At 40.4% G+C, this 25,311-nt stretch overlaps 2 protein-coding genes across 4 annotated transcripts in view; one reads left to right on the top strand and one right to left on the bottom strand.

The window, feature by feature from the left end:
• Nucleotides 1–15,646, bottom strand: part of fsip1 (fibrous sheath interacting protein 1) — a 38,018-nt gene extending 22,372 nt beyond the window's left edge. Inside the window, exons 1-8 of one of the 3 annotated variants that reach the window (XM_051945702.1) lie at nt 14,863–15,646; nt 13,742–13,808; nt 13,496–13,665; nt 12,249–12,327; nt 12,058–12,147; nt 11,276–11,415; nt 10,942–11,055; nt 6,398–6,559 (exon numbers count right to left, since the gene is read on the bottom strand). In XM_051945702.1, coding sequence (XP_051801662.1) covers nt 6,398–6,559; nt 10,942–11,055; nt 11,276–11,415; nt 12,058–12,147; nt 12,249–12,327; nt 13,496–13,597 — 687 coding nt within the window. In that variant the 5' untranslated portion in view covers nt 13,598–13,665; nt 13,742–13,808; nt 14,863–15,646. Of the gene's footprint in view, nt 1–6,397; nt 6,560–10,941; nt 11,056–11,275; nt 11,416–12,057; nt 12,148–12,248; nt 12,328–13,495; nt 13,666–13,741; nt 13,809–13,886; nt 14,168–14,862 lie in introns of those variants that run through there. The other 2 variants (XM_022211889.2, XM_022211890.2) reach the window with 2 other exon arrangements.
• LOC110963498 (sushi domain-containing protein 4-like) lies at nt 14,255–25,207 on the top strand. Its single transcript, XM_022211888.2, has 11 exons — nt 14,255–14,440; nt 15,694–15,835; nt 17,337–17,528; nt 17,776–17,967; nt 18,325–18,516; nt 21,811–22,011; nt 22,258–22,449; nt 22,846–23,040; nt 23,129–23,261; nt 23,395–23,789; nt 23,874–25,207. Exons 2-11 carry the CDS (start codon nt 15,718–15,720, stop codon nt 23,897–23,899), a joined length of 1,836 nt encoding a protein of 611 aa, XP_022067580.1. The 5' UTR covers nt 14,255–14,440; nt 15,694–15,717; the 3' UTR covers nt 23,900–25,207.
• The last annotated feature ends 104 nt before the right edge of the window (nt 25,208–25,311 follow it).

A 25,311-nucleotide genomic window follows, 5' to 3' on the forward strand; every position in this document is an offset into this window, starting at 1 on the left:
TCTGAAGAACTTTCAAATGTGCTGGCTTTATATAGACACGAAGCACAGCAACAAAAACTATGTTTTTCAATAAAAAGCACGATCTTCATTAGTCGAGCACTGGTACCAAAATGACCCAGTACTCAAAATTTCTTTTTTTTTATGAAAGCAGTAAATTTTACGTTTTTAATGGCTTTTTTAGGATTTGTTTAGTATTTTGGATGTGACTGCACTCCAAGAAATTGCACTTAAAGACTTAAGAGTTATTCTTAATGCAATATTTCACAAATGCATGGGATGTCCAAAAACTCTTTTCCACCACTGTAGATGGGACAACACTGTTACAGTGCAAATTTATGAATTCCTACCTCTATCCATCCACCTCTCCACATCTGCTGCAGCTCGAGCACACCAGCTCACCTACAACTGTGTTCAAACAGTGTAAAAACTGTTCCACACTACACAATGGCAAGTTGTAAATTAGAGTAGTTCAGACATTCCAAACATTTTGGAACTGAACACTGATTCTGAATAAGGACACTAATACCGAAACACCAGCCTGCACGCTGACAGGATTGGTTCATCATCACACTGCAGTTTGAAGGTGGAAATGCTCAGTCTTGATGGACACTGCTTATTTCACTCACGGTGTATCTCCCAGCATATAAAACAACATATCCACATGTTAACAAGGTAAAAAAAAAAATTGGATTTTTATTACCTTACCACAATATAAGGTACGCCAGAAAAATATTTGTCGTGTCTCAACATAGAACATGTCAAATGTAGTCTCCCAAAAACACCTGCATGCGCTACTACATCTGGTTGGGTTTTGGAGTCTGCAAGCCAGTACACTATTTTGACCATTTCAACCCACAATCCTCTACACAGTTACATCACATGTGTCACGGTGTCTTGCGTGACTATAAACAAGCTTGAACCAGACAGACAGATGACAGCTCATTTTGCATAACAGACTACGGCTGGCAAATTGTAAGGCATATTGTCACGACGAAGCAGTTTTTTCATAATTGTATGTATACTGGGCAGCTGTAGTACGCACCTGAAGGAAAAAGAAAAGGTTTGTGATTTGGAACGCAGCCACTGTCATGTCATTGTTGCACAAGAGTTCTGCACAGTTCTGTATTAAAACATAAACCATAGCAGGTTGCGAGTTGGATCGCAGCACATTAGCGAATACACTGTATAAAGATTTGGTTATTGTTAACAGATGACTATGTGACAAAATTATCCACCACGGGGAGCCACAATGAGTGGAACAGCTAAAAGTTAGATCTCAACCATGACAAGGAAAAACTCCTCTAAACCACTTAACACAACTGCTGCTGTGGAGAACACCAGTGGGAGAGGCGTTTATAAGAAGACAATAAACTGTTTCTCATGGGAATTATAGGGTGGGGAAGGGTGGGGAGTCTATTCTTTTTAGCCAAGTTAACCTTGTGAAAAACACCAAGCATGCCACATGACAACCCTGACACCTCAGTTCCCACCACGCAGCTGTCCAACCACCAGAGCAATATGTAAGCATAGACCAGATTAGATGTGTCATAATAGCACACACAAAAACTGAAAATGGATATATTGCAGTGTTTTCATGCAAATGAACCATAAAAAAAAAAAAAAAAAAAAAAAAAACACACAACCAGTCTCCGCCAAGTTGATTGATAAACTTCAGCTGCTGGCAAGGAAAAAACAGTGTTGCATAATTTTCTGTTGTGAATCGACTTATTTTCATTATCTCAGCAGGAACATGAACATTGTATTCTGGAGAGGACAGTTTCTTCCTTAGTTCAGAGGATACAATGTCTTTTACGGCTGCCATCACAATTAAAAAGAAACACTTGCACTTTCCAGTTCTATTTTGAAGCCAAGGCTCATGTTTATTACATCTATATATTTCTAAACATTATGACAATGCTGAGGTCAGCTGGTGTCCTGACTGACTAAGCTTCATTTCAGATGAATATAACACAAATGGAGCTTTTCCACAGCTTTAATTATATGACCGGACCAAATAAGATCAATTTGCAATCTACACGCTGACCACATTGTGCTGGTCAAAAGGGCGTTCTCTGTCCCAAGCTCTGCTCTCTCACTTAACATTTGCCGTAGTTAAAATCATGGGTGCTCATCAGCAACCGCACAATGTGACCTCATAGTCTCGCATCAAAATATAGCCGAGCGATGCACAACAAAAACACAGCTGGGGTTACCAAGCAAATACAGAAGGAGCTGAAACCCTGCTGATTACGAGGGGGATTCAGTGCAAGCAAACTGTGACAGTGACTGAAAACCATGACACCATTCGTTAATTTTCATGGCAACCACACTTTCAAAAAGCCCACATTTAACAGGGACAACGTGTATTTCTGATCTGTGAAGCACACACACGCACAAACACATGCAACATTTAGCACACCCATGTCACCAAACACCCAACACCACCTAATTCTCATGACAGAATCAGCTCGGCTGGCTTTAAGCTGTGGGTGGTGCAGGCATTACCACACAGTGGTACAGTAGGAGGGGTGTACTGTACATTCATCTCATGTGCCAACAGATGTTTTCAATGACAGAAAGGCAATTTCAGCTGAAGCCTGAGAAAATGGGAGAATGCAAAAGGAATGGTGCAGTCATAAGCACAATATTGATGGTGTCCAAGGAAAACAGTTTAGAGATGTGTTTTGATTCTGTTGAATCCAGGTCATTAATAGAGAGTTTTGTAGCTACCTGACCTTTTTCCTATCGTCAGAGGTCTTCAGGATAGAGCCAGAGGCAATGAAAACAAGACTTTTTTCCATCAAGATGTTCACCATGACTCACGGCATGGCCTTGTGATGAATGATAGGGTGCTTCCACAAATACAGATGCTGTGGTTTATGCCATTGAATTGCAATTTGGATTTTTTTAAAACACCTTATCAATTAGTCAGTATAGTGTAAAATGCACCTGCCACAGATAGAAAAGGAAAGACAAATCAGAGACCACAGATGTGTGTGTGATCCCAAAAATGCAAGTCTAAAATACACTTGACCAGCTATGTCATGTACAAAAAAATTACAAAGTATGCTTTTTGTGCAAATATGTATTGCTGCAAAGAAGATAGGCTGTAATACACGGCCAGTTGGTTTTACACTGGACTTCATATGTAGTAAATCTTCTTGCATGTGTTAATATCTCCAAATGAAAGGGAAAGTCATGTTCCTTTCCTGGAGCTGGCACTCCTCCACCTCCAACAAGTCTGTAATTATATTCTGATGGGGGGGACAAACTCTCCTCTGTGGCAGCATCCCAGCCGGTGCCAGGCCTTCAGACTGCATCCACCCTTATAGACTCATGTAGCCAGAGACAAGCAACTACTAAGGTGAATCTGCAGGCATGGAAGAATATCAATTACAATATGTTCTGAAAGGACGCCACTAAGTTCTGAAGACACAGATTTAAGTGCTGGCAGATTCTTTATGAGGGAGTGCTCACTGGGGAGAGGTGAATACCTCCCTCTTCCATGTAAAATGTGACAGACGATCGATCTGACACAGCCAGAAAACAAGAGACAACGGAAAACGTGGAAATCTAGCTCATGATTTAATATCAGTGGGGAAAACTCGGTTTCGGTGCAAACAGAGATGCAGTATGATGGTCCTTTTTAGTGTGCTTTAAAGTCTGCTCTGGAATGAACACTCGGACAAGACGGTTCCTGAACTGCTGTCCAAATGGTTTCACAGTTAGGAATCCAAGCCATTACCAAGAAGAAAGGTAACTGCAAAACAAAGGCATATTTCCTTTTATTACCACCAAGGATTTACGGCCACTGATGTGAAATGAATGATTGGCTCTGAAAGATTTATTATACTGGCAGTTTATTTTTAATATATGCCACAACAGCAAGACAGGAGTGAAGCAGAGCAAGGAAACCATTTCTTTCTAAACCCTTGAAGGTGCCGCATTCACCAACAGTTCATTATTTTTCTAACACACTGCGAAAAAAACATTCAAATACTGTGAAGTTTGAGAGCGGATCATCAGCACTCAAAGGTTTTGTGTCATTGTCCTATTCACATTTTACATCATTTGAAAAGGAATGCCTGCGCTAGCCATTTCAGCACTAATGGAGAGCAGATGATGGATGGATGATGGGGAATTCTACTTCTCCAAAAACCCTTTTGACCAGGCAAGATGATTAAAGGGTGGGAAGGGAGGGAAAGCAGGCTGCTAAGTAGTACAAGCAGCTGTCCAGTATTATCACAGTTTCGTACAACTGGCCAAAAGTCCACTCCAGATCATGTGGGGAGAATCTTGCACAAAATTGCACTGAAGGGTATAACTCAAGGCAACAGTCACAATTAAGGAGGAATGACGGTGTTACAGTCATTCGCCCTCAGCGCCTGTTTAGCTAATAAAAGCAGTTACTAACTTATGAGATTTGGGAGTTTCAAGAAGCAGCTGTGTCATCATCACCAAATGCATCTGGTGAGCTCAATCAACTCTCAATGTGAAAACTAAAAACTTGTAAGACTGAGCCACTGTCAAGCTATGGATTCATTTCTCTCTTCAATCATCAGCTTCATTTTCTGAACTTCACACTGAAGCAGCTTTTGTGTCTCTCTAATGGCCAATGGCGGTTTACCTTATTGATCAATCTGTCAATACTATTTTTAAATATTAATTAATCATCACAATCTCAAGCTAAGGTCTGCAAATGTCTTGTTTTATCTTAGTTTTGGGTTCAAGATCTTAGAAAACTAAGAAAAGCAGCACATTTGAGATTGAGAATTAAACAACAAAGAAGCAAATTGACTGTGACAAAGTCAAACAGAATGTAACAAATTACACATGTGCTTAGTCAAATCCCACTTAAAACAGGAGAAATACTAAAAATGCTTATCTCACACATCAACGCACAGTAAATGACTTCAACTTCAAATGCAAAGCTTCATTTAACAGCCATATAAAATTAAACGAACAGCTGAAATATTCTGGAAATTATGACATACAGAGATCAAGTGTTGTTCCAGCACTGGCATTCAGCTACTGCAGTTTTTCCTTGTCTACATCCAGTACTGATAGTAGAAAAGGGCACCCTGCGTTCGCAAAACTGACTTCAAAAGCATCATTTTCCACTGACAGGTTACGCAAATGATGAGCATGCCATCTGGAATTGAAACTGGAGTGAGATATGGTCCTGAGATAACTCACTGAGCTCACGTCTAGGATGAGGCCCAAACCCAGGACCAAGGCCTGGAAAATTTTTACAGTTATGAATAGCTTTTAAGTTGGTCCTGAACTGTTTAATGTGGTGGCGATGTACAGATCATACTCGAGACTCAGTGAACAGCATTTACAGGGTGCACAGTACCAGCTGGTGTAATTCAAAAGGTGTTAAAAATATGCATGGAGCCCTGCAACTAGAAAATCAACTGCCCTTTTGATGCAGTGACGCTTTTCTAAAGGCCTGATTATGTAAAAATGTTCCCTTGCTCATATGGAAATACCATAATCCTGTTAAAAACAGGAGACAACAGCCAAAGCGAAATCTTTACATAAGTTTACTAGCGCCAAATAATGCATGAGAGGCTATAAAATATGGTCTGCATATGGAAGCGTGGAAAACTGGATGGAAACATGAGGCGAACCTCTGTTCCAAAGTGCAGATGCTTACACAATACTATTTTTCCCCTCTGACAAACATGGGTCTGACTTCCTGAGGGTCAGTAACAAAAGATTTTACAAGAGGTTTCCATCGGTGCCCTACTGAGCTGACCTTGCAATAAGACTTAATGACCTTGCCTTGTTGCAGTTCTGGATGGTGTCTGTCATTGCTCTCATACAGTAAATAACCCTTGTGTTTTCCTGTGGGTCAAAATTGACCATTTTAAAGTTTGAAAATGTGGGAGGGGAAACAAAATTTTCCACAGTGAAACTTCTGATGTTCACATTTTCAACATTTAGAGAAATTTTTGAACATTTTTTTGGTGAAAAAAAAGAAATGTTAAAAATGTTTAAAAACATTCACAAAAAATAAAAAAATCAACCAAAATCCAGCGAATTTCGCTGAATTTTGGTTGATTTTTTTTGTGAATGTTCTTGAAGAAAATATTAGAAGTTTTACTGATATATATGTAATCATTTTAGATGTTTTTAGGGTTTTTTTTGAAGATTTTTGCTCATTTTTTGAATATACTTACAAGAAATTTCTTGCCAAATTTGGGGGATTTAAAAAAAAAAAACGTTTTAGGGAAATTTTTAAGGAATCATAGGAATTTTCTTCCTCAAGATTTTGCAAATTTTCAGAAATTTGGTGAATTATTTTTTTTTCCCAGACAAAGAAACAATATTTTTTGGTGCCCGCAAAAGAGAAAGACAGGAGGTTGAGACACTACTGCTGTTAGATACATACCTGAGACATGCTTAGGTTTGTGTAAGAGCTTGTGTAGGAGTGGAAATCTTTGTCAGGATGGAGATGGTGAATTTTGGAGTCGATGTCAATCAGCTGCTCCAAGTCGGAGGGCTCGGGGGTGTAACCCTCGTCTGTCAGGACTGACACAGCCCACATGGTCCCCTGGAAGAAAAGCATCATTAGAATAAGTAATGGTCCACTGGGTATCAGCCTGCTTTATTTTGTGGCAACCTAAATAGGGAGCTGATAAACAATATCTCCCCATTGCTTACTTAGAAGCTTTGTAACAGGGAAGAGGTACAAGTCTGACTGTAGCTATTGGTATTCTCGTCTGGATGGATCGAGTGCCAAAAATTTGACATTGCCTGTTCCTCACAGTGACTGTTCGTCCCAGCGAGACTCCCATCAAATCCTACAGGGAACAATGGGTGGATGGTGAGCTCATCACAGCACAGCGGTGAGATAAGACCTTGCAATGAGGCCGTCATGCCAAAGAAGATCGTAACTGTACGAAACACACAGCTGTAATCTCTAAACACCAGGAAGGGGGTCCTGAAGGATACTGGCAGAAGAAAACGGCAAGCACAGGGGTCTAGGTGGAGCACAACACAAAGCCAACGACACACACAAATTTTAATGACATTGATTTGTGCTTCGTATGTGGATCTATTCTGTTGTTTCAACCACTGCAGTGATTTACTTGGATGTGGCCGAATATCTCAAACCCAGACTTCCAGCAGATCTTGGTATGTCCTCTTTTTTCACATGCACATTTTCCAACCCTTGCATGACAGAATGTGAGTTTTTCGACAGACAACGTTAAAAACGTCAAACGGAGCTTGATTTAATCCTGCCATCACTTTCATGGGATGCAGAAATCCTAGACAATATAAAGCACACATTTAGAGAAGAGCTTTACTTTTATAGTTCACCAAGAATTCCTCTGAATTTGTCCCACTGATGGTTAAGTCACGGCAACTAATTCGGTATTTAATTGGAGACTGTGCAAAAAAAGAACACTTATCTGTGGAGGAAACTCAACTAACACTGCATTTATTCATTTCGGAACATACACGTACTTTTCTTGTGTAAAGCTGAATAAGAATGGACAAAATGTGACCAAAATGTGCCACTTTTCTTCTTCAGTATGAGGGAGAAAAGTGCTCTTCTTTCTGGTCGACAAAAAAAAAAAAAAAAAAAAAAGCCAGATTAGCTACAAGCTACACAAAATTCAGCTGGCCATGTGCTGAGCAGGTCAGCACATATTACATGTTTTAGAATCACTGCAGCAGTTACCTGTAAGTTGTAGAGTTCACAGACAGAGGTTTTTTTATTGGTCTATAGATTTCAAAATGATCTCACTGTTTGTCTAACATGGTTTTAATAACAGATCCCCGAGGTACATCTGCTAGCATAGGCTGGGCTTATATTTTATTCCCATTTTGCCCTCCCCAACAACTAGAGAAGAAATCTGGCCCTCGGTGTTGGTCTGATTTGATGTTCAGCCCAGATTATTTGGTAATATCTATAGATCCAGTCTTAAACCTCCTGAACTGCTCGCACTCTTAGGGACCCAAATGAGATCAAACAAGTTTAATATTTGTGATATGTAGTCATGTATTTTTTATTTCAACTTGTCATTTTACGTACACTTCTTATTCCTGATTTTGCTATAATCTTTAATTTTATACTTTTCTTTTCAAATTGAATTCATGCTTTTATAAGTTGCATTCATTCCACAGTTGAATGCTACATATAGTCTGACTGACAGATGATGGTAGATATCCCTCTCATAGTTTCTAAAGTGCTGAGACAGCAGTCAGCAGCTACCTTAGCTTAGCATAAATACAGAAAATAGGTTGAACAGATAGCATGGTTTTCTCTGTAAGACACAAAATTGTTCTTTATACAGTTTAGTTTTTGCACACATTAAATAAACAAGTTATGATGAGGAAACTGGTGAGCTTTATAGTTGCCATTAGAAGCCAGGCTAGTTTTCTTTCTCCAATTATAGTCTTTATGTTGAGTTAAGTTAACCATCTTATGGCTTCAAATTTAATGTAAAATTGGTTTTAATCTTTTCATCGGATTCTCTGCAAAAAAAAAAAAAAAAAAAAGGTTCCGAGGCTATGCTAATAGGCTGCACAGTGGGTCTGTGGTCACTGTTGCCTTTCCACTGGAGGATCCTTGGTTCACGTCCCAGCCTGGGCCTAGGATCTTTCTGCATGGAGTTTGCATGTTCCTGCCTTCATTCTAAGTCAGCTGGGAGAGGCTTCAGGCACCCCACGACCCTAATGAGGATTAAGTGGTGTATAGATATTGGATGGATGGATATTCAGTCCTTATACACTTAATTTAAAACAACGTATCAGGAAGCAGATTCACATGCTGACTTATGTATATAAAATGGTTTCAACATTTGCAGCTAATAGGTCTTCATATCAAATAAAGAACTGATTTAAATTGAGAGAGACTGCACAGTTGACTCAGTAGTTTTACATAACAAAACTCAGATTAATTTGAAAGCATCATTCAACCTAATTTCAATTAACTCATACTTTTAGGGCATCAGGGGAAGTTATGTTTCTAAGTTGAACAAACCTACAATGATGTCCAGTCTGGCTGCGGCATATTATATACCAGTATATAAAAGTAGTTGGAAAAGTGAATGCATGCCAGACTAATATTTTAAAGTACATCTCAGGTCATTGGTTTAATCCTGAGAAACTTCTATCAAGTTACATATTCAAAAGTCATTCTTTTTCTAAAATAATCTCTTCCGGAATTCAAGTGACTTAGATGAAACTTTATCCTACAGTTTCCTCTATAATGTGCAGATCGATGGAGCCCTCGTCTCTTTCCGAACACCACCCCACCCTACAAGATGACAAGATGTGTTCTTTAGGTTTGTCAAGTATGAAACTTTAGCTTTCTAAATCTCTCCTTTTTAAAACTGCCATCAACACACTGCAATTTCAAGGCGGAAATACACATAGTGTTGACTATTGCTTATTTCACTGATGATGTGTCCTCCAGAACATTAAAAATGCCATAAGGACATGTCAACCAGGTTAAAAAAAACAAACAAACAAAAAAAAACTTGATTTACACTGCAGGAGGCCTTAAAATAGAACTGAACAGTCATTCCTTCTTCCTAAAATGAAAGAGAACTGACTTTATTTCAGATAGTACCAATTGAACACCACATGTAAGGGATAAAAGTCAGTGCCTCTCTACTACAGGCCCAAAATATTCTGCGATTACTGACTACTTCTGATTTACTGCAACTACACAGAACTGTGAAGCTTGTTAGGACGCGAGTCAGTAACATCACAAAAGAAAAAAAGAAGTGTGTGAGGCAAACAGCAGCGTTAGGTTGAGGCTGATATGTCTCAAGGGACTCTGCCAAGAACTGGGTGAAGTGTTCAGAACTGAAGACATAACTGCCAAAGTCCTGGTGACATAAATCATGTGCATGCTCCGTTATGAACATTCAAAGTAGCATGCTTTGCAATAACAGGAAGTCTTCCTCCAGCCAATAAAGAACCCCAGAGCATCTGCACTCCCCTCGGTTTGGTATCTTCTACCACAATGACTGCCGTATTGTTCTAAAAGTCAAGGCAAACATCATAAATAGAGCAGTAAGACATTAAAAAAAAAAAAACCTGGCAAGCTATCCTACGGATGCAGAGCTGTCGGGGTCAAGCCAAATGGAAACGCATGTTAAAGGCAAGTATGTTTTTTTCCCCCTCGCTTCCCAACAGGCTTCAACTCATGTGACTTCAAACCTGCCAAAAGGGGTTATTTAGGCAAATTAAAAGTGGAAATAAAAACACGTGAAGTTAGGATGGTGTAGGTGAAACACCGGACTGCTCCAGGTGGCAGTGTCTCCTACAAATCCTCAAAGGAAAACAAAAGCTCTCATTCTCTTAAGCTCTGTCAGCACAGTCTCACTGTGCAGCTGGAGCCGAGAGTAGGAATATGTGAAAGATTCCAGCTTCTGAATTTTCACTGAAACACAGCAGAGGGAATTGTTGAGAAAACGTGATTATAAAAATTAATCCGTAACATGCGGCATCCCACGTGAACCTCATATGGCGTCTGACATCTGGTTCATAATCGGAGCTACTTTGAGGAGTCAGAATCTTCTGGCCTAAGGCTGTCTCAGCTACCAGGCAGTCAACAAGACACGACTGTGTGACCAACCTACGTGCTGTTCCTAGGGTCAAAGTTCGGCTGAACAATGGGTTTCATAAAAACATAATTCAGGCCAAATGTTCGACACATTTCAAGAAATAATATCACGAGAAGCAATTCATAATGCTGTGACTTAACTCAGGAGGCATTATTTACTATGAAAACACAATATATATATAAAAATGTAGGAAGTAGAAAAGATCAAAATGTTGGTGGTAGAGGCAGCACTGGATGGGATGGCCCCCTCCATAAGACCTCTAGACATGAGGGGGAAGTATTAAGGAACTTGAAAAGGAGAGACTCTTCCTACAGCATATGTTGTCTGTTCGGGCTTCATGTCAGCCTACCTCGCTGTCTGCACCTCTGGCACCGTCCTCTTCGTCTATTTCTTGGAGGAGCTCAGCCAGACGCGCTTTCTCTGCCTGGGTCAAAAACACTTGACCCCCTTCACCATTTACTAACTGTTCCATCAGAGAACATTTGGAAAACAAGATATTAAAAGTCATTAGTTGCATAGCATTAATATTCTTTTCAGTGATGCTCCATTAGGTTTAAAATATGTCTTTTTTAAACTGGAGACAAATATTTTCCCTACTGGAAAAACAAACAGTTGAGAGACTTGCTCCAAGTCATGCGATACATCCCAACACTGCATTTGGTTCGAAGTGAACTTTGACATACCTCAATGTTTCTTTTGACAAAGTCCTTCTGTTTATTCATGCCTTTGGAAACACCACAGTGGCTGCATTCAAATTGGCCTTCTGCTTTGTCTTTGTAGCCAACTTCCAATGAGTCTGTCAAGCTGTCTGGCTTCTTTTCACCTGTCAGGCAACGTACACATTATATTCCTGAAGGCAAATATTGAAAAAGTAAGTCAAAGCTAATAATAACCATCAGACAAAATATGATAAAAATCACAGAATCTCTGTGGTTTGTGGAGTCACTTGACAAATGTGTGTTCCTGTTCTATTATATGAACCACACGAGGCAGCTGCTCAAATAACCCTGAAAAAGGTTGAAATATAAACAGTTCATAAGGAAATAAGACCATTGATGACCCTAAAAAGCAGCATAGCAGATAGAATAAGGTAACAATGCTTTAATCAAACTTTAAGAGATTCAATTCTCCATTGATAGCAAGTGGAGAATTCCTCAGTTTCTGAACTGGTGTGTTGGAGAAAAGAAGTTTTTTTTTTCTTCCTTGAGGGATCAATATCATAAAAAGCCACAAGGTTCTGATCAGGAAATTGTTCATGAGTCACATAGCTGGCAAACTGTTATGAATTCACTTCTGGAAAACTGCTGTAATAACTCATTCAGTGCACGACTGTCTGCAGCTCCCTGCAATGGAGTGAAAACACATCAGCTCTGTTACCTGGGCTTATGGCGCCATCAAGTGCACAACACAGGCAGCAAGACAGAGAACAAACATTTGTTGTTCAGACATATTCCCACAAGCTTACTTTGCTCCAAATGCTGGTTGTCTCTGTGATCTTCACATTCTGAAACCTGAGTTTCAAACACAGGTACAAAGTTGTCCTCTTCTTCTGTGCCTTTATAATAAAAAAATAACAACAACATTCAATGTCTCACAATGAGCACACATGAACTGTTAAACACTGCTGCTGATCTGTATACTGTGACCTGTACTTACCAGCAGGTGCTTCCAATGCTAAAAACAATTTTGTGTTTAAAGCTTCATGAGCACATTCAGAGTGACCTTCAGGTTTATTCTGCAGCAGAAAAATGCACATAATAACTCCATAAGTGACAAGAGTGAACACATTTTAACCATTTTAGTACTTAGACATTGATCCATCTATTATCTATATACCGCTTAACCCTCATTAGGGTCACGGGGTGCTGGAGCCTGTCCCTTAAGGTGAAGGTAGGAGACACCCTGGACAGGTCTCCAGTCCATTACAAGGCTACATATAGAGACAATCACTCTCGCATTCACATCTGAGGACAATTAGCAATTAGCCTTTGCATGTTTTTGGACTGTGAGAGGAAGCCAGAGTACCTGCAGAAAACCCACATGCACAGGGAAAACATGCAAACTCCATGCAGAAAGATCCCGGGAAAGCCAGGGATCTTCTATCTGCAAAGTGAAAGTGTGAACCAAGTACTTAGACGGCTGAGGGAATTTAGAATTTCTCTAAAGGCCCTGAGGTCTTTCTACACTGAAGTAGTGAAGATGGCACTTTGAACATCATCCAGTGGTACAGGAACAGCACTACTCATGATCAGAGGGCCCTGGAGAGGGTTTTGGGCACACTAATCCCAAACCTCCATGACCTCTACACGAGGAGGAGCATGACCATGGCAAACAGACCTCCACCATCCCAGCAATGGACTGTTCGAGGGGCTACACTCCGGCCAGCGCCTGAGCAACATCAAGGTAAACATTGAGAGACTCAGGACGACCTTCTTCCAGTACTGTCAGGATTGTGAATCCTGACCTCAGGTCTAAAATCATCATCCAAAATCATAGCACCTCATCTCAAACAGCAACAGCACACTGACACAATGTAAATATGTGTACAAAATATAGATGCATGCTCGCACACATGCCCCCCCCCCCCCCCCCACACACACACACACACACAAACACACACACACACATTCTTATGCATTAACAAAACATACACATTCACAGATGACTGCACATCTGGCACAATGTACACAGCACTTCAGTTTCTCCATTTCTTTACTCCCCATTATTTGTTGTAATTTGCTGTCTCCTCTTTTAAAGTTTTTTTTAAATCATGTCTTGTTGCTATTGCACAGTCTTGTGAAACAGTCGCTTTACATTTCACTGCTCATAAGCACATGACAAATAACAACTTTTGAATCTTGAATTAGTTCAGTAAACAGAATGGATACAAAGATTGTGTCTACCAGGAGCTCTTGCCAGAGTTTGGCTTGAAGTTCTTTCCTCTGACGTTGGATTTCTTTTTCTCTGCAGATTTTTGCAGACAGTATTTCATCAAGTCGTCTCATTTCTTCAATAGCTCTCTGTAGCTTGGAATTTTCATCCTCTTCCTCAGTAGTAACAGTGTGACACTTGTCTGAAAGAAGCACAGTTATTTCATACAGGAACAAGACAATTGTACTACTCCATAGTATTTGACATTAAACACTTACCATTACCAGGATCTCTCACTGATGAGTTAGGGTTAGATGCTGCAGTTTCTTTAGAGCTGCTGTGAATCTACAAAAAAAATTGTTACCTGAAATCATATAAGTTGTAACCCCGAGTTTTTGCAGTGCCAATTTGTTTCTCCCATACCTGAATATCAGCAGCATCACTGGACAAAACAACAAGGGAAAATGGAGCTGCAGGACAGATTCTGTCTCTATGAGGCAATGATACACTAGACACGCGACTGCCTGTTTGTTCACTCGATGCAGGACGAGATATGTTATCTAAACTACCTCTGATAATTTCCATATTTTAAAACTAATGCGACAACAATATTATCAACAATATATATCGTATTTGTAGTCACTACTTGTCAACAGAGTCGGACCTTTTTCCGCCAAATGTTTGGTAACTATGGACGCAAACGCTCCCGGATGTTGTAACTATGGACATTTGTTACTATGACTACCGAACGAAATCGAGTGAGCTCGGCTGACGCTTCAATCAATGCAGCTAGCTAGCGTAGCGGTCAAGCTAGGAGCTAGCTAGCGTTTAGCTGAGGTAGTGCCGCTCGGCTCGTTAAATCATATTTTTGTGGTTTCCGCAGTATCGTAAATGCCTTCGGCGTAGCTCAGATACTGTTGATAAATGTCTGCAGTGTGACGCACGGACGGTGGAGGTTTCGAGGCCGTGCTTTTGTGGTAGGTAACGTTAAACAACGAGCCACATCAAGGTTCAGCTAGCGTTAGCAAACTAAGGAGGCTAATATTGATTACCCTGGTATTCAGCTAAGCCTAACAATGAAAACCTGTAATGTTATGCTCTGTTGCATATACATTTCTTTTATCTGTGATAGCACAGATGCTAACTACTTATCACGACCATTGTGTACTCGGTTTGTATCTATTGGTATCTATTGTTTGGGCCTTGTGGTTTCAAAGTAAGCTAGCTAATAAGGAACCCCTAAAAATGGGTGTGTAGCTGCTGAGACGGAACCATCTCTTAATAGTTATATATTATGTGACGGGGATGTAATTTTTCAAAGCCACTGCTCTCCTAATACTGACAAATAACGGTACACTAGAGAAGAATTGGTTTTATGTTGTATGTATTTTTGTCTTACCAAATGCTTACACCGTTACCAAAACGGGTTTCCTCTCAGTCCTGTCATTGTAGCACTGCCCTGCCATCACACCCATTTCACTGGCAGCTGTCCAAGCTGCAGTGTACCTGCGCCAGGCAGGTGTCATCATATGGAGGCTGTGGAGGATTGCCTTTTCATTATTATGCATTTATACCTTTCCAGGGCTCTAGACTGAGACGCATTTGCGACCATTTTTCGAGCGTATGCGAGTTGAAATTTCAACTGGTCGCATTCATGCGTGAGAATCATGATCATTAAGCTGTATTGGTGTCACTGTATTACTCTTATAACTTCGGTGGCTCTGTCAGTCTGTCCCTGCCTGGTGCATAAAGCAAGCTGTTTAGTTGATGTGTGCTTGAAAAAAGATAAAGTGATATGCAGCTGATTATTTAAAAAGAAAATGAGGGAACAGGAGGCGGGCAAAGAGAGGTCCAACACAACACACCTTATGATCAGAGGGCAAATGGAGGCTGGAAGATACTGAACAAGAGATGTTTTCTGCTCATCGAAATTTCTACAATGTTTCATGTAGAAAAGAATTACTCAGTTTCATCTTGGACAAATCTGACGTTAGAAAGTACTACTTCACTCATTTCAAGGTCAGTTGTGGTCACATACCTGTCTGAGCACCGCAGCCACCCAGCAGCAGCCTGCGGTGTGGGGCGTTTAAGGAACATCTGTAAATGTGGTGTCTATCGATAAGCAGATGTTCACCAAGTAATGTGTTTTGACTGTGACAAGGTGGTGCTACTAGTGGAAAGTTAGTCTGGAGTTCTGCTTTCTAACTATTCATTTTTCCGATCATACCAGGTTGAGTTGACTCTGGAGGGGAAGATGTGCAATGGAATGATAGAGTCAGTATCAAAAGCCTTTTGGGCCCACACCTCGGCCACTAAACGGTCCTTCTTGTTGCTTGTGGTACTGACTGTTGTTTCTACTGGGCAAGGGTCAGGTAAGAGACAGAATTTACAATTACACAATACAAAAAATTGTGGATTATTCCTGTATTCTGCCTTTCTTTTCTCCGAGGAAACTTTTTCAAATCAGCTTTGTCAGCACACAGATCAAATGAGTACATCTTATGGGGTCTTGACACTGAGAAGATTTTATAGCTTTTACTCTCGCACTGTGAAGACTTATTAATCAACTGCCTTTTTACCATTGATTACCAGCTAATTTCTTAGCAATAATAGCACATCCCTTATATTACAGCCCTTTACATATAAACTATATAATTCAACTGCATAGTTATGGGAAATCATAAAGGGTTTTGCTCACCCTGCTTGAATCTATAAGACTTTTTACAGCAGAGTCCAAAACAGGAAAAATATCTTCAAAAATGTCATCCTGCATAGACAAAACAAATCGTCCTCCTGACTGATGTATAATCAGACCATGTTGGTTTTGCAGCCAAACAGACAATAAAAAGTAACTTACACTGCTTTTATTTGGACAGTTAAACGAGGTTTTCTGTACACAGCTATTGTTACAGTTCTAAAGGAAACACCTGAGATGAAGGTATTTGATTTGCTGTATTAGTATCTGTGTGGTATTCCTCTCTGCATTGTCATTCCCCTAATTAAGTGACTCAGATTTTGGCCTGCCTAAGGTTTCACCGATTTCCGTGAAATTGCCTTGAATTTTGTTGTGTTCATCTTCTGAATTCTCTCTGAAGTATTTAACTGTAACCCACTGGCCTTTCCTGACACACTGCTCACACACAGTGGTATGGTATTTGTAGGAGAATTGTCATGACATTAATTCTGTTCAGAAGGAAAGCTACAGTTTGTTGACCCCATGACCCTTTCTGTATTGCTTTCATAAGGTACCACCCGAGCAGTAAGACCATAATAATTCTGCCTTTGGTATTGCTCAATTAACATACATTAAAAAAAACATTGATATAAAACAGCATTTAACATTGTTAATGATTTCTCCTTAACATGTTTTTTTTTGGAATATAGATAACAAATGAAATATACGAGAATAATTCAAATAGTTTGTTCTGTAGCCTTTAATTTCTTCATGTATATTTATCTTTCAAAAGTGGGTTTTTTTGGTGCCACTGAAAACTTTTCTGCCACATATAGTTCTTCATATTGTTTTGCTTCTGTTTTCAATAAATTAATATAGAATGTAATACTGAATGTGTGTACAACATTTTTTAATTTGTGTGTGAATATTGTGTTGAATGGCTGTCCTAGCCATTAATATGTCGAAGCATTATCATCTGTCTTGACATTGAAATAGAGTACTGCATGTAGTTCAGATGTTAATATTTTTACGTCCTCTGTTCAGAATGTCACTGCGATGCCTTTTTAGTACATACACTTACCATAGGTCACTCTGTGTCTGTATTAGATAATCTAGGCTCAAATGTTTGTTGCCTTAATAATTATACTGAAATACTGAGCAGTTTGACAGATTTTTTTCCTTTGATGTCCTCTTCTTAGGATGTGTGAGGCCATACATGGTTCAGAACAGCTGGGTAAACCTCACAGAAACCAACAGGGGATCCTTCCCTGTAGGTACAGTATTGCAGTACAGCTGTGACCCGGGTTACCTGCCAGATGGACCCGACATCCTCACCTGCACTGCACTGGGACGATGGACCTCTGACCCTCCTCACTGTATACGCAGTGGAGGTAAGATACTTTGTGCAACGTTCTCTCTTTTGATCTGTTTTGTATTGAGCAGTTGTCGTCGTCGTATTGGTTTTGTTGTAAGCGACTAGCCAAACGTGTCTTTCATAAGTGAAAACATCTTCACCTATTTTCAAGTTTTAAATCTGTGTCACCCAAGTTTTTCAAAATTATTAGTGATTTTTTTCTCACGCATACACAACTTGACAGTTGGTCTGGTGCTTTAGATGTTGTGTTTTTCCCCCATCAGCTTGTCTGCCCTTCTCCAAACTCGAGAATGGGGGCTACACCTGCCACCCGTCCCCATGTCGGATGTTTTCTCATGGCACCGTGATTGAATTGTTCTGCAATGAGGGCTTTGTTCTCAGTGAAGACTACAATTACCTGACCTGTCAGGATGGACAGTGGGATGGCCCCATGCATATCAGCTGTGTCAGCCAAGGTTGGTCAGTCCTCAAATTCACACATGTTAAGAGGTTAATAAATGTATTAAACATACTCTCTTCAGCAAAATAATCCCAGAAAATGTTGGATTTTTCTGGACAAAACAGTCCATTAAAGGGATAGTCTGAACACTGTCTGTAGTCTCAGCTGTGGAGTCATCTTCATAGAAATTCAAGACAGATTTTCACACTATTTTAGCTGTTGTCACACATGTTTGTCTCTTGCTCGCTCTGTTAAACTGCATTTACCAGTAAAGCACTTTGTCTTAGTGTTTCTAAAAGTTTTTTTTTATATATATTAACAAAATCTTGTGAATAATATGAACAGCATTTTTTGTTATTGTCCTCTTTTTAAGGTTGCATTAGACCCTCCATGTTGCAGCATGGCTCCACTAATCTGACAGACACCAACAGTAACATATTCCCCGTCGGCACAGTACTGCAGTACAGCTGTGACCCTAGTTACCTGCCAGCCGGACACAGCATCCTCACCTGCACCACAAGGGGAGATTGGTCTTCTGAAGTTCCTCGCTGTATACGCAGTGATGGTAAAGACAAACCTCTTTCTATCAACACAATAACGGCATAAGACAGATTTAAATGATCACTAAATTATGCAATTCATAACAGAAGTGCAGACATGAGAATCGTCGATTGAACGACTATCTAAAAAGGACCTTCAAATATTTTGTTCTCATCTTAGATTTACAAGTCGATAGATTTCAGACTAGTTGAACATCAGCTGGGAGGGTGTTCCATATCAGTGCTGCATGTCAGCAAAAGGCAGCTTCTCAGTGTTTGGTTCTAACTCTTGGAAGGCCCAGGTGGCCAGGCACAGACATCCTCAGGGTCTGAGAGGGTTTGTATGTTACACGCATGTAAGAGATGTATTTTGGTGCTGTCCTACACATTGATTATACACAAGTAGTAAGATTTTTAATGTCGGTTCTCAGACGGACAGGGGCCAGTGTAAGGATTTTATAACTTTTGTAGTGTAATCATATGTCCTAGATTTAGTCAGAACCAGATAAGCAACATTCTGAATATGTTGAAGTTGTCTGTTTTGAAAGCCCTATGAGATGACCATTGTAGGAGTCTGATCTACTAGAAATGTAGAAATGGATTGGCCTTTCAAAGTCTTGCTCTGACATCATTAACCACGCCTGACGTACGTCAGCGGGGTTACTGCATTCACTTCGGTTTCTGGCTGGCTGGGTAAGTATGTATGTGTGTATGTCCGGTCAGATATCTCTGCAAGTGCTGAAGTCAGGATAATCAAATTTGGCACTGAAGATCAGTCTAAGGTCCCCTGCTCACTTGTGGAGTTACAGGTCAGCAGATCAAGTAGGAAGGAATATACGTAGGATGATCAAAATTGATACAGAGTATCATGCATGGCAGGGTTTTCGCCAGTAGAGGGCGTGGTTCTGCCCTCTACTGAGGGCTCGTCTAGTTCCTTATAGCAATGTTTTTAAATGATAGAAAACTAATAAAGTTATTGATTTGACGTGATTATGTCAATTTAAATAAGAGTCCAGGATAACACCAAGATTTCTTTCCCTCTCAGTGACACGAAAGAGGAATTCAAGGTCAGAGTTGACTTTCTTCATTCATCTCAAAGACGGTTATGTCAGTCTTATCGCCTATCTCCATTTAGTCAGAGGCTCAATACAGTGATGCAGGGACTCAATGGGTCCATAATCACCTGGTAAAGGTGATTCCATGATGCCTTATGCTTAATTCTGATCAGTTTGAAATGAGCAGAAGCAATGGCATTGTTTAAGTGCAGGAATTTGATTTACTTTTATTTAAAGAACACATGGTAGTGCTTTTAGTAAACACATCTGATGATACTAACGGCGAGTTTTAGGTTGTTGAAGCTGGTGCTGGAAGCTGGACTACTTTGCCTTCAGGAAATGTAAGTTTGCTTTGTGGAATTTTGTTGTCACTCCCATTGTTAATCTTTGCTTTGAGACTGAAACTACTTTACTTGCTAAATGTTGGACTATCAGTTCTGGAACAGCAGAGGACCAGGGTGTCCCGTTTGCTAGTTAACACTGATAGCGGATGCTGTGGTGCTGTTTCAGGGCTTAGAAGCCAGTAGTCTGAATGTGGGTCAATTTGGACGTGGTGATCTAATGTAGGGGGTTTAGGACAATGGGGTGGTACATCTGGTGAGCATTGGGCACTATAGTTTGGGACTCTTTGAAGACGTTTTCCTCTGAAGACGTTGTCATGTTCTCAGGACAGGTTGAAGTGATCAACAACATTTATGGAGAGAATCGTTGAGAATTTATCAGTGAGTAAGACCTGAAAACTGACAGAAAGGAGACTTCCTTTCATATTTACATCTGATACTAACATGTTTCAGATTATGGGACTGATGTTTTTCTGCAGAACTGTGCCTGAGATCTGAACACAATTCAGATACAGATGGCAAGTTAGTTAATAAGGGGTGTAAACTGATGTATGGTAAGGGATGATGAGACTTAAAATGTAGCCTTATAGAACCAAATGCAGAAAAACTGCAAGAATCAGCTGTAGTTGAGATTTTGGATATTCAAGGAATTATTACATAATAAATACGCTGCATGTTTGTGAAGGTTGCAAATTAAGATTTTTAGATTCGTCTTGTTCAGCCTAAATTTATCACACACGTTTGAATTAATTTACCCTTCTGTCAATAATTTAGAAATCTGCACTGATAAATGATTGTATTTTTAGCTTGTGTAGGCTCTCACAAAGCATAGAGAAATTTAGTTGTAAAAGTTCTGATTTCCTTCTCCCATGTCAACATCTGCTACATACAGCCTAACGTGTTTGACTCTTTTGTGGTTAATCGTTATCTGGAAGAGGACCCTTGTTAGATCACTAACCATGGCACTTGGATCGCTGCATGAGGGGAATGCCACCATTTACTGAACTGGTAGCACCGTCTCCAACAAACGGCACATCTTTGTTCTTCATCTCTGGCATACCTTCTACAACCTTGTGTGCATTGTGCTCCAGTGTGTTAACATTTCTCTTTGTGAATGAGATTACTTTTTAATTCCCCATTTCTCATTCATGCAAGTCCTTCCTAACTTCAGAAAGTGGTTGACATTTGTTTTGGAGCCATACAGGTGGTGAAGTTAAGCTTTGCTCTTTTTCCTGCCTATTGTTTTATCATTATTTTTATTATGCTGTGTTGTTTTGGCTTCTCATCAAATCTCTTCCAGGTGACCGTGGTATCATTCTGATTGACCTCCACTTTAGCAAGTTTAGGAAAGACACAGTATCACCCCAGTTTGGGACATCAGTGGTAGCGAGCAACGTGGTTAATGTTGGTTTAGTTAATGGTAGTTGTTTACGTCCTAACAGTAGATGCCACAAAGAGCAGTCCTTTCTTAGCTTTCCAGAGTGAAAATCTTTGCCTGAGGCACACCAATTTCTCATCGACCCATCATGACTTCTGCAGGATTTGAAACACTTGAACTGTGGTGCGTAATTAAAATTGACGGGGCTGTCCAGGCCACCGAGGCAGCACAACTGCTCTCAAGTCACTCGGCAGTCAAGCTGCTGAAGGTAAAATCCAGTTGTCAGATGGTGTATCGTAAAACTATTAGACACAAGGTATCAGTAAAGCAAAATTGAAGCAGATGCAAACTGAAAAGCATTTACGCACAACAAGAGCAAGACGTTGTGTAAGTAGCATAGATGTATTGATAGGAATATCCATGGATGCAACAAAGCAGGTTTTGATTACAAGCAGAGACATCAAAATGAGTCACAATGGCACCTCAGTGGAACTATGTGCAGCACTGGTGTTTAGATACATTGTGTTTCTTTCTTTCCCTCTACAGTATGCCAGCCTCCATATCAACCAGAAAATGGAGGCTACACCTGCCATCCCTCCCCATGCAGAAGACTTTCTCATGGCATCGTGATTCAGTATTTCTGTGATGAAGGTTATGTTCTGAAGGGAGATTATAAATACGTTACCTGTCAGTTTGGGAAATGGGACAACCTCAAGCCAGTCAGCTGTGTCATGGAGCAAGGCAAAGGTAGATTAGATCTGAACTGTTACATTCAGTATTTTAAAACGTTTGTACAGACTGTCTAACAGGTCAAACTTTTATTGTGCAATCTGTTCCCACTTAGTTTAATTAATAAAACTCCTGCTTTACTCTGTGGAACATTTATTCTTTATAGCACATCAATAATCCTGCATAAACAAAGACTACGTTTGTTAGAAAAACTGAATTACAGCAATGAACTGTATTTTCAGCTGTTGTCTCTCTTCTGTCAAGGTTGTGTAAGACCCTCTATGGTGCAGCATGGCTCAACTAATCTGACAGACACCAACAGGAGCCTGTTCCCTGTGAGCACAGTACTGCAATACAGCTGTGACCCTGGTTACCTGCTGGATGGACCCAGCACCCTCACCTGCACCACACTGGGACAGTGGTCCTCTGAACCTCCTCGCTGTATACGCAGTGACAGTAAGGCAGACTTCTCATGCCTTTAGGCAAAAGGACCTTCCTTTCCCCTGGTATCAATATATGTTCTGTAGCCTGCATGCTGTCAGACATGTTGATGCTCAGATCACACAAAGCAAGGCCCTCAGAGGTCAGAGACACGTTTTGTGTCTTCAAACAACTTCAAGTAATTCTGATGGCAAAAATATTGTTGATATTTTTAAGATGCTTGCTTTGTAATTCACATATCATGACTCTAAAAATGTATACTGGAGACCACTGACTTTTAATTGTTTTTTGTTTTTTTTGCTTCAGAAGCAATTATTTCCGCTTCATCTTTGTTTTGCTTTTTTATTGTTGCTATCACTGATTTGCTTCGTGTAAAATATGGTTTTGTGTGTTTTTTATTCTCTTTGAAAGTATGCCAGCCTCCATATCAGCCAGAGAACGGAGGCTACACCTGCCATCCTTCTCCATGTCGAAGACTTTCTCATGGCACTGTGATTGAATATTTCTGTGATGAAGGTTATATTCTGAAGGGAGATTATAAATACCTTACCTGTCAGTATGGGGAATGGGACAGCCAGATGAAGCTGAGCTGCGTCATGGAGCAAGGTAACGATTAGATGACGCATTTAAATTATTCAGTCTAGAATTTCAAAGTTAACTGTTTGTCTGGGTTTTTTTTTTTTTTTTTTCACAGACCGCAACCCAACTTTGCCAATAGGGATGCCAGCCTTGTCTATAGTGGCGTCCACAGCTAGCTCAGTGGCTTTCATCCTGCTCCTTGTGGTGCTGTTTGTTCTCCTGCAGCCAAAACTCAAGTCTCTCCATCGGTGAGTCTGCCCTCAAAATCAGTTGCTCACTGTCAGCATCTAATATTTGAAACCAGAGGCTATGATTATGGGGACTAGTCACAGAAGAAATGAGCTGACACATTTGAACTTCTCTCTTGTCATCCACGCGTAGACGTGATCCGGGGGTGTCGGGCCAGCCTGTGTCGATCATGGTGGAGGGAGTTCAGGTGACTCTGCCTTCGTATGAGGAAGCTGTGAGCGGCGGTGGAGCCTCAGCCTCAGCTCTCAGCTCTGAGTCTCGAGTCCAGATCGTGCTGTCTGAAGGTCAACATGCCACAACACCAGAGGCTGGCCCCTCTGGGCCTCCTTCCCTCAAACAGCAGCAGTCAGAGATGGCTGTGGTCCACCCTGTACCACCATCCTCATCTTCCTCATCACCATCATCCTCTACCTGGGTTCTGGATCATGCAGGTGCTGCAGGAGGCACCTCGTCCTTACAAAGAAGGCCGTCTGCAGGCAGCGACCAACACAGCCTGTCTCTAGACTCTGAGATGGACTACTCTGATGGTAAAGCTCATTTTATACACATTTTTGTCTGCATATTTAAACCTTTACAGCGTAATTATGCAGGCTTTTTTCCGTTGTCCACAGATATGCCATTACTGAAGGAGGCCTGAAACATGCTGCAGCCTTTGGACTTACATGAGACGACTAGCTTTGCTACTGACCTGTACTGGTGAGCAGGAGTTTGTTACCACAGCTGTCAACACAGATTGGCCCAACCACAGAGGCTCTGAGTGAAGCTGTGGGTCACTCAGAATATTTCATCTGACCATCCCAAAGGAGAGCAAACAAAGGCTTCACATGTACATACATGCTTACATTTTTATAATAATTCCTACGCTATGTTCGTATGTCTCACGTCTGTGAAATAAAACAGAGAGGAACGGGCACTTCAGGAGGAAGGTGTCTGAAAGGCTGTTGGAAAAAAATGACTGATGGGTTTCAGTTGAATGAGCAAAGCTACAAACTCATTTTGGGAGCTGATAATGTCATCCGTGTCTTGTTTACGGTTATTTTTCTTTGACCAAACATCCCTCCATTCATTAAAACATTGGCAAAATGCATGAAGGCCGGGTTACTGGGTTGTCGTCCAGTTTGTGTATGCCCACAACATTGTCTTGAAGAGTTTTTGTGATTCTAAGTGAATAATTAATCATGACTCGCATCATTCCACGTGTCACTGTGCAGTATAAGGCCGCTTGTCCGTCCAAGAGTTCACTCTGCTGAGTTGAGGGCCTGCATTCAGCGTATTTCATCCCTCCGAACCGCTTCACGTTCAGATAGATTTTCTTTGTCTTAATCATACCCTTTTCCCCGATGGCCTTAGCTTTCCACTTCTATGCACAGGTATCTATAATATATGAAATAAGGAATTTTAAAAATGAATGTGAGTTAAATGCCTCCACCGCTTAGTGGTATTATGTGGCTTTGTCAGACACGTCACTTGTACACCAGAAAATATTATCTTCTTAATTTATTCAGGCTGCTTTGGAATTCCTGTTTCATGTCTAAACGGGAATTTCAAATGTGTATTTAATTTATTTGTGCCCAGAATGCTGTTGATCAGCCATGGCTTTTTTTTTTATGCTTCCACAGCTCATGGAAACTTTAAAACAGTAGGTCTTTTCACTTTGCCGCTTCACTTTTAATTCTACTGCAGGCACGTTACATGTGACACTGTAAAAGTGTTTGGGAAGATCCAACGCTTAAAAAGAGTTAGTGTACAGATTAGTGTAATGTCAGTGTTCACTTTGTTTGACTGTCCATGGAGTTTACTTTTGGACTGAGGAATGGGGAATTTTTGTTTGCTTGTTTTTGGTAAAGATGGGAGTTTAATATATGTAAAAAAAACAGTTTTAAGTTATGTTTGCTCTGTATATATATGATCATTTTGATTAAATATTATTTGAGGTGTTGAAATAGCCTGTATCCTTTTTTTTTTTTTTACATAGTGTTTTCATATCTTTGACACATCCAAGGTTGAACTTCCTTTTATGACAGATTTTACTAACACACAATTCTCCAG

This window comes from Acanthochromis polyacanthus, chromosome 1 (assembly GCF_021347895.1).
Source record: "Acanthochromis polyacanthus isolate Apoly-LR-REF ecotype Palm Island chromosome 1, KAUST_Apoly_ChrSc, whole genome shotgun sequence".
Classification (NCBI taxonomy): domain Eukaryota; kingdom Metazoa; phylum Chordata; class Actinopteri; family Pomacentridae; genus Acanthochromis; species Acanthochromis polyacanthus.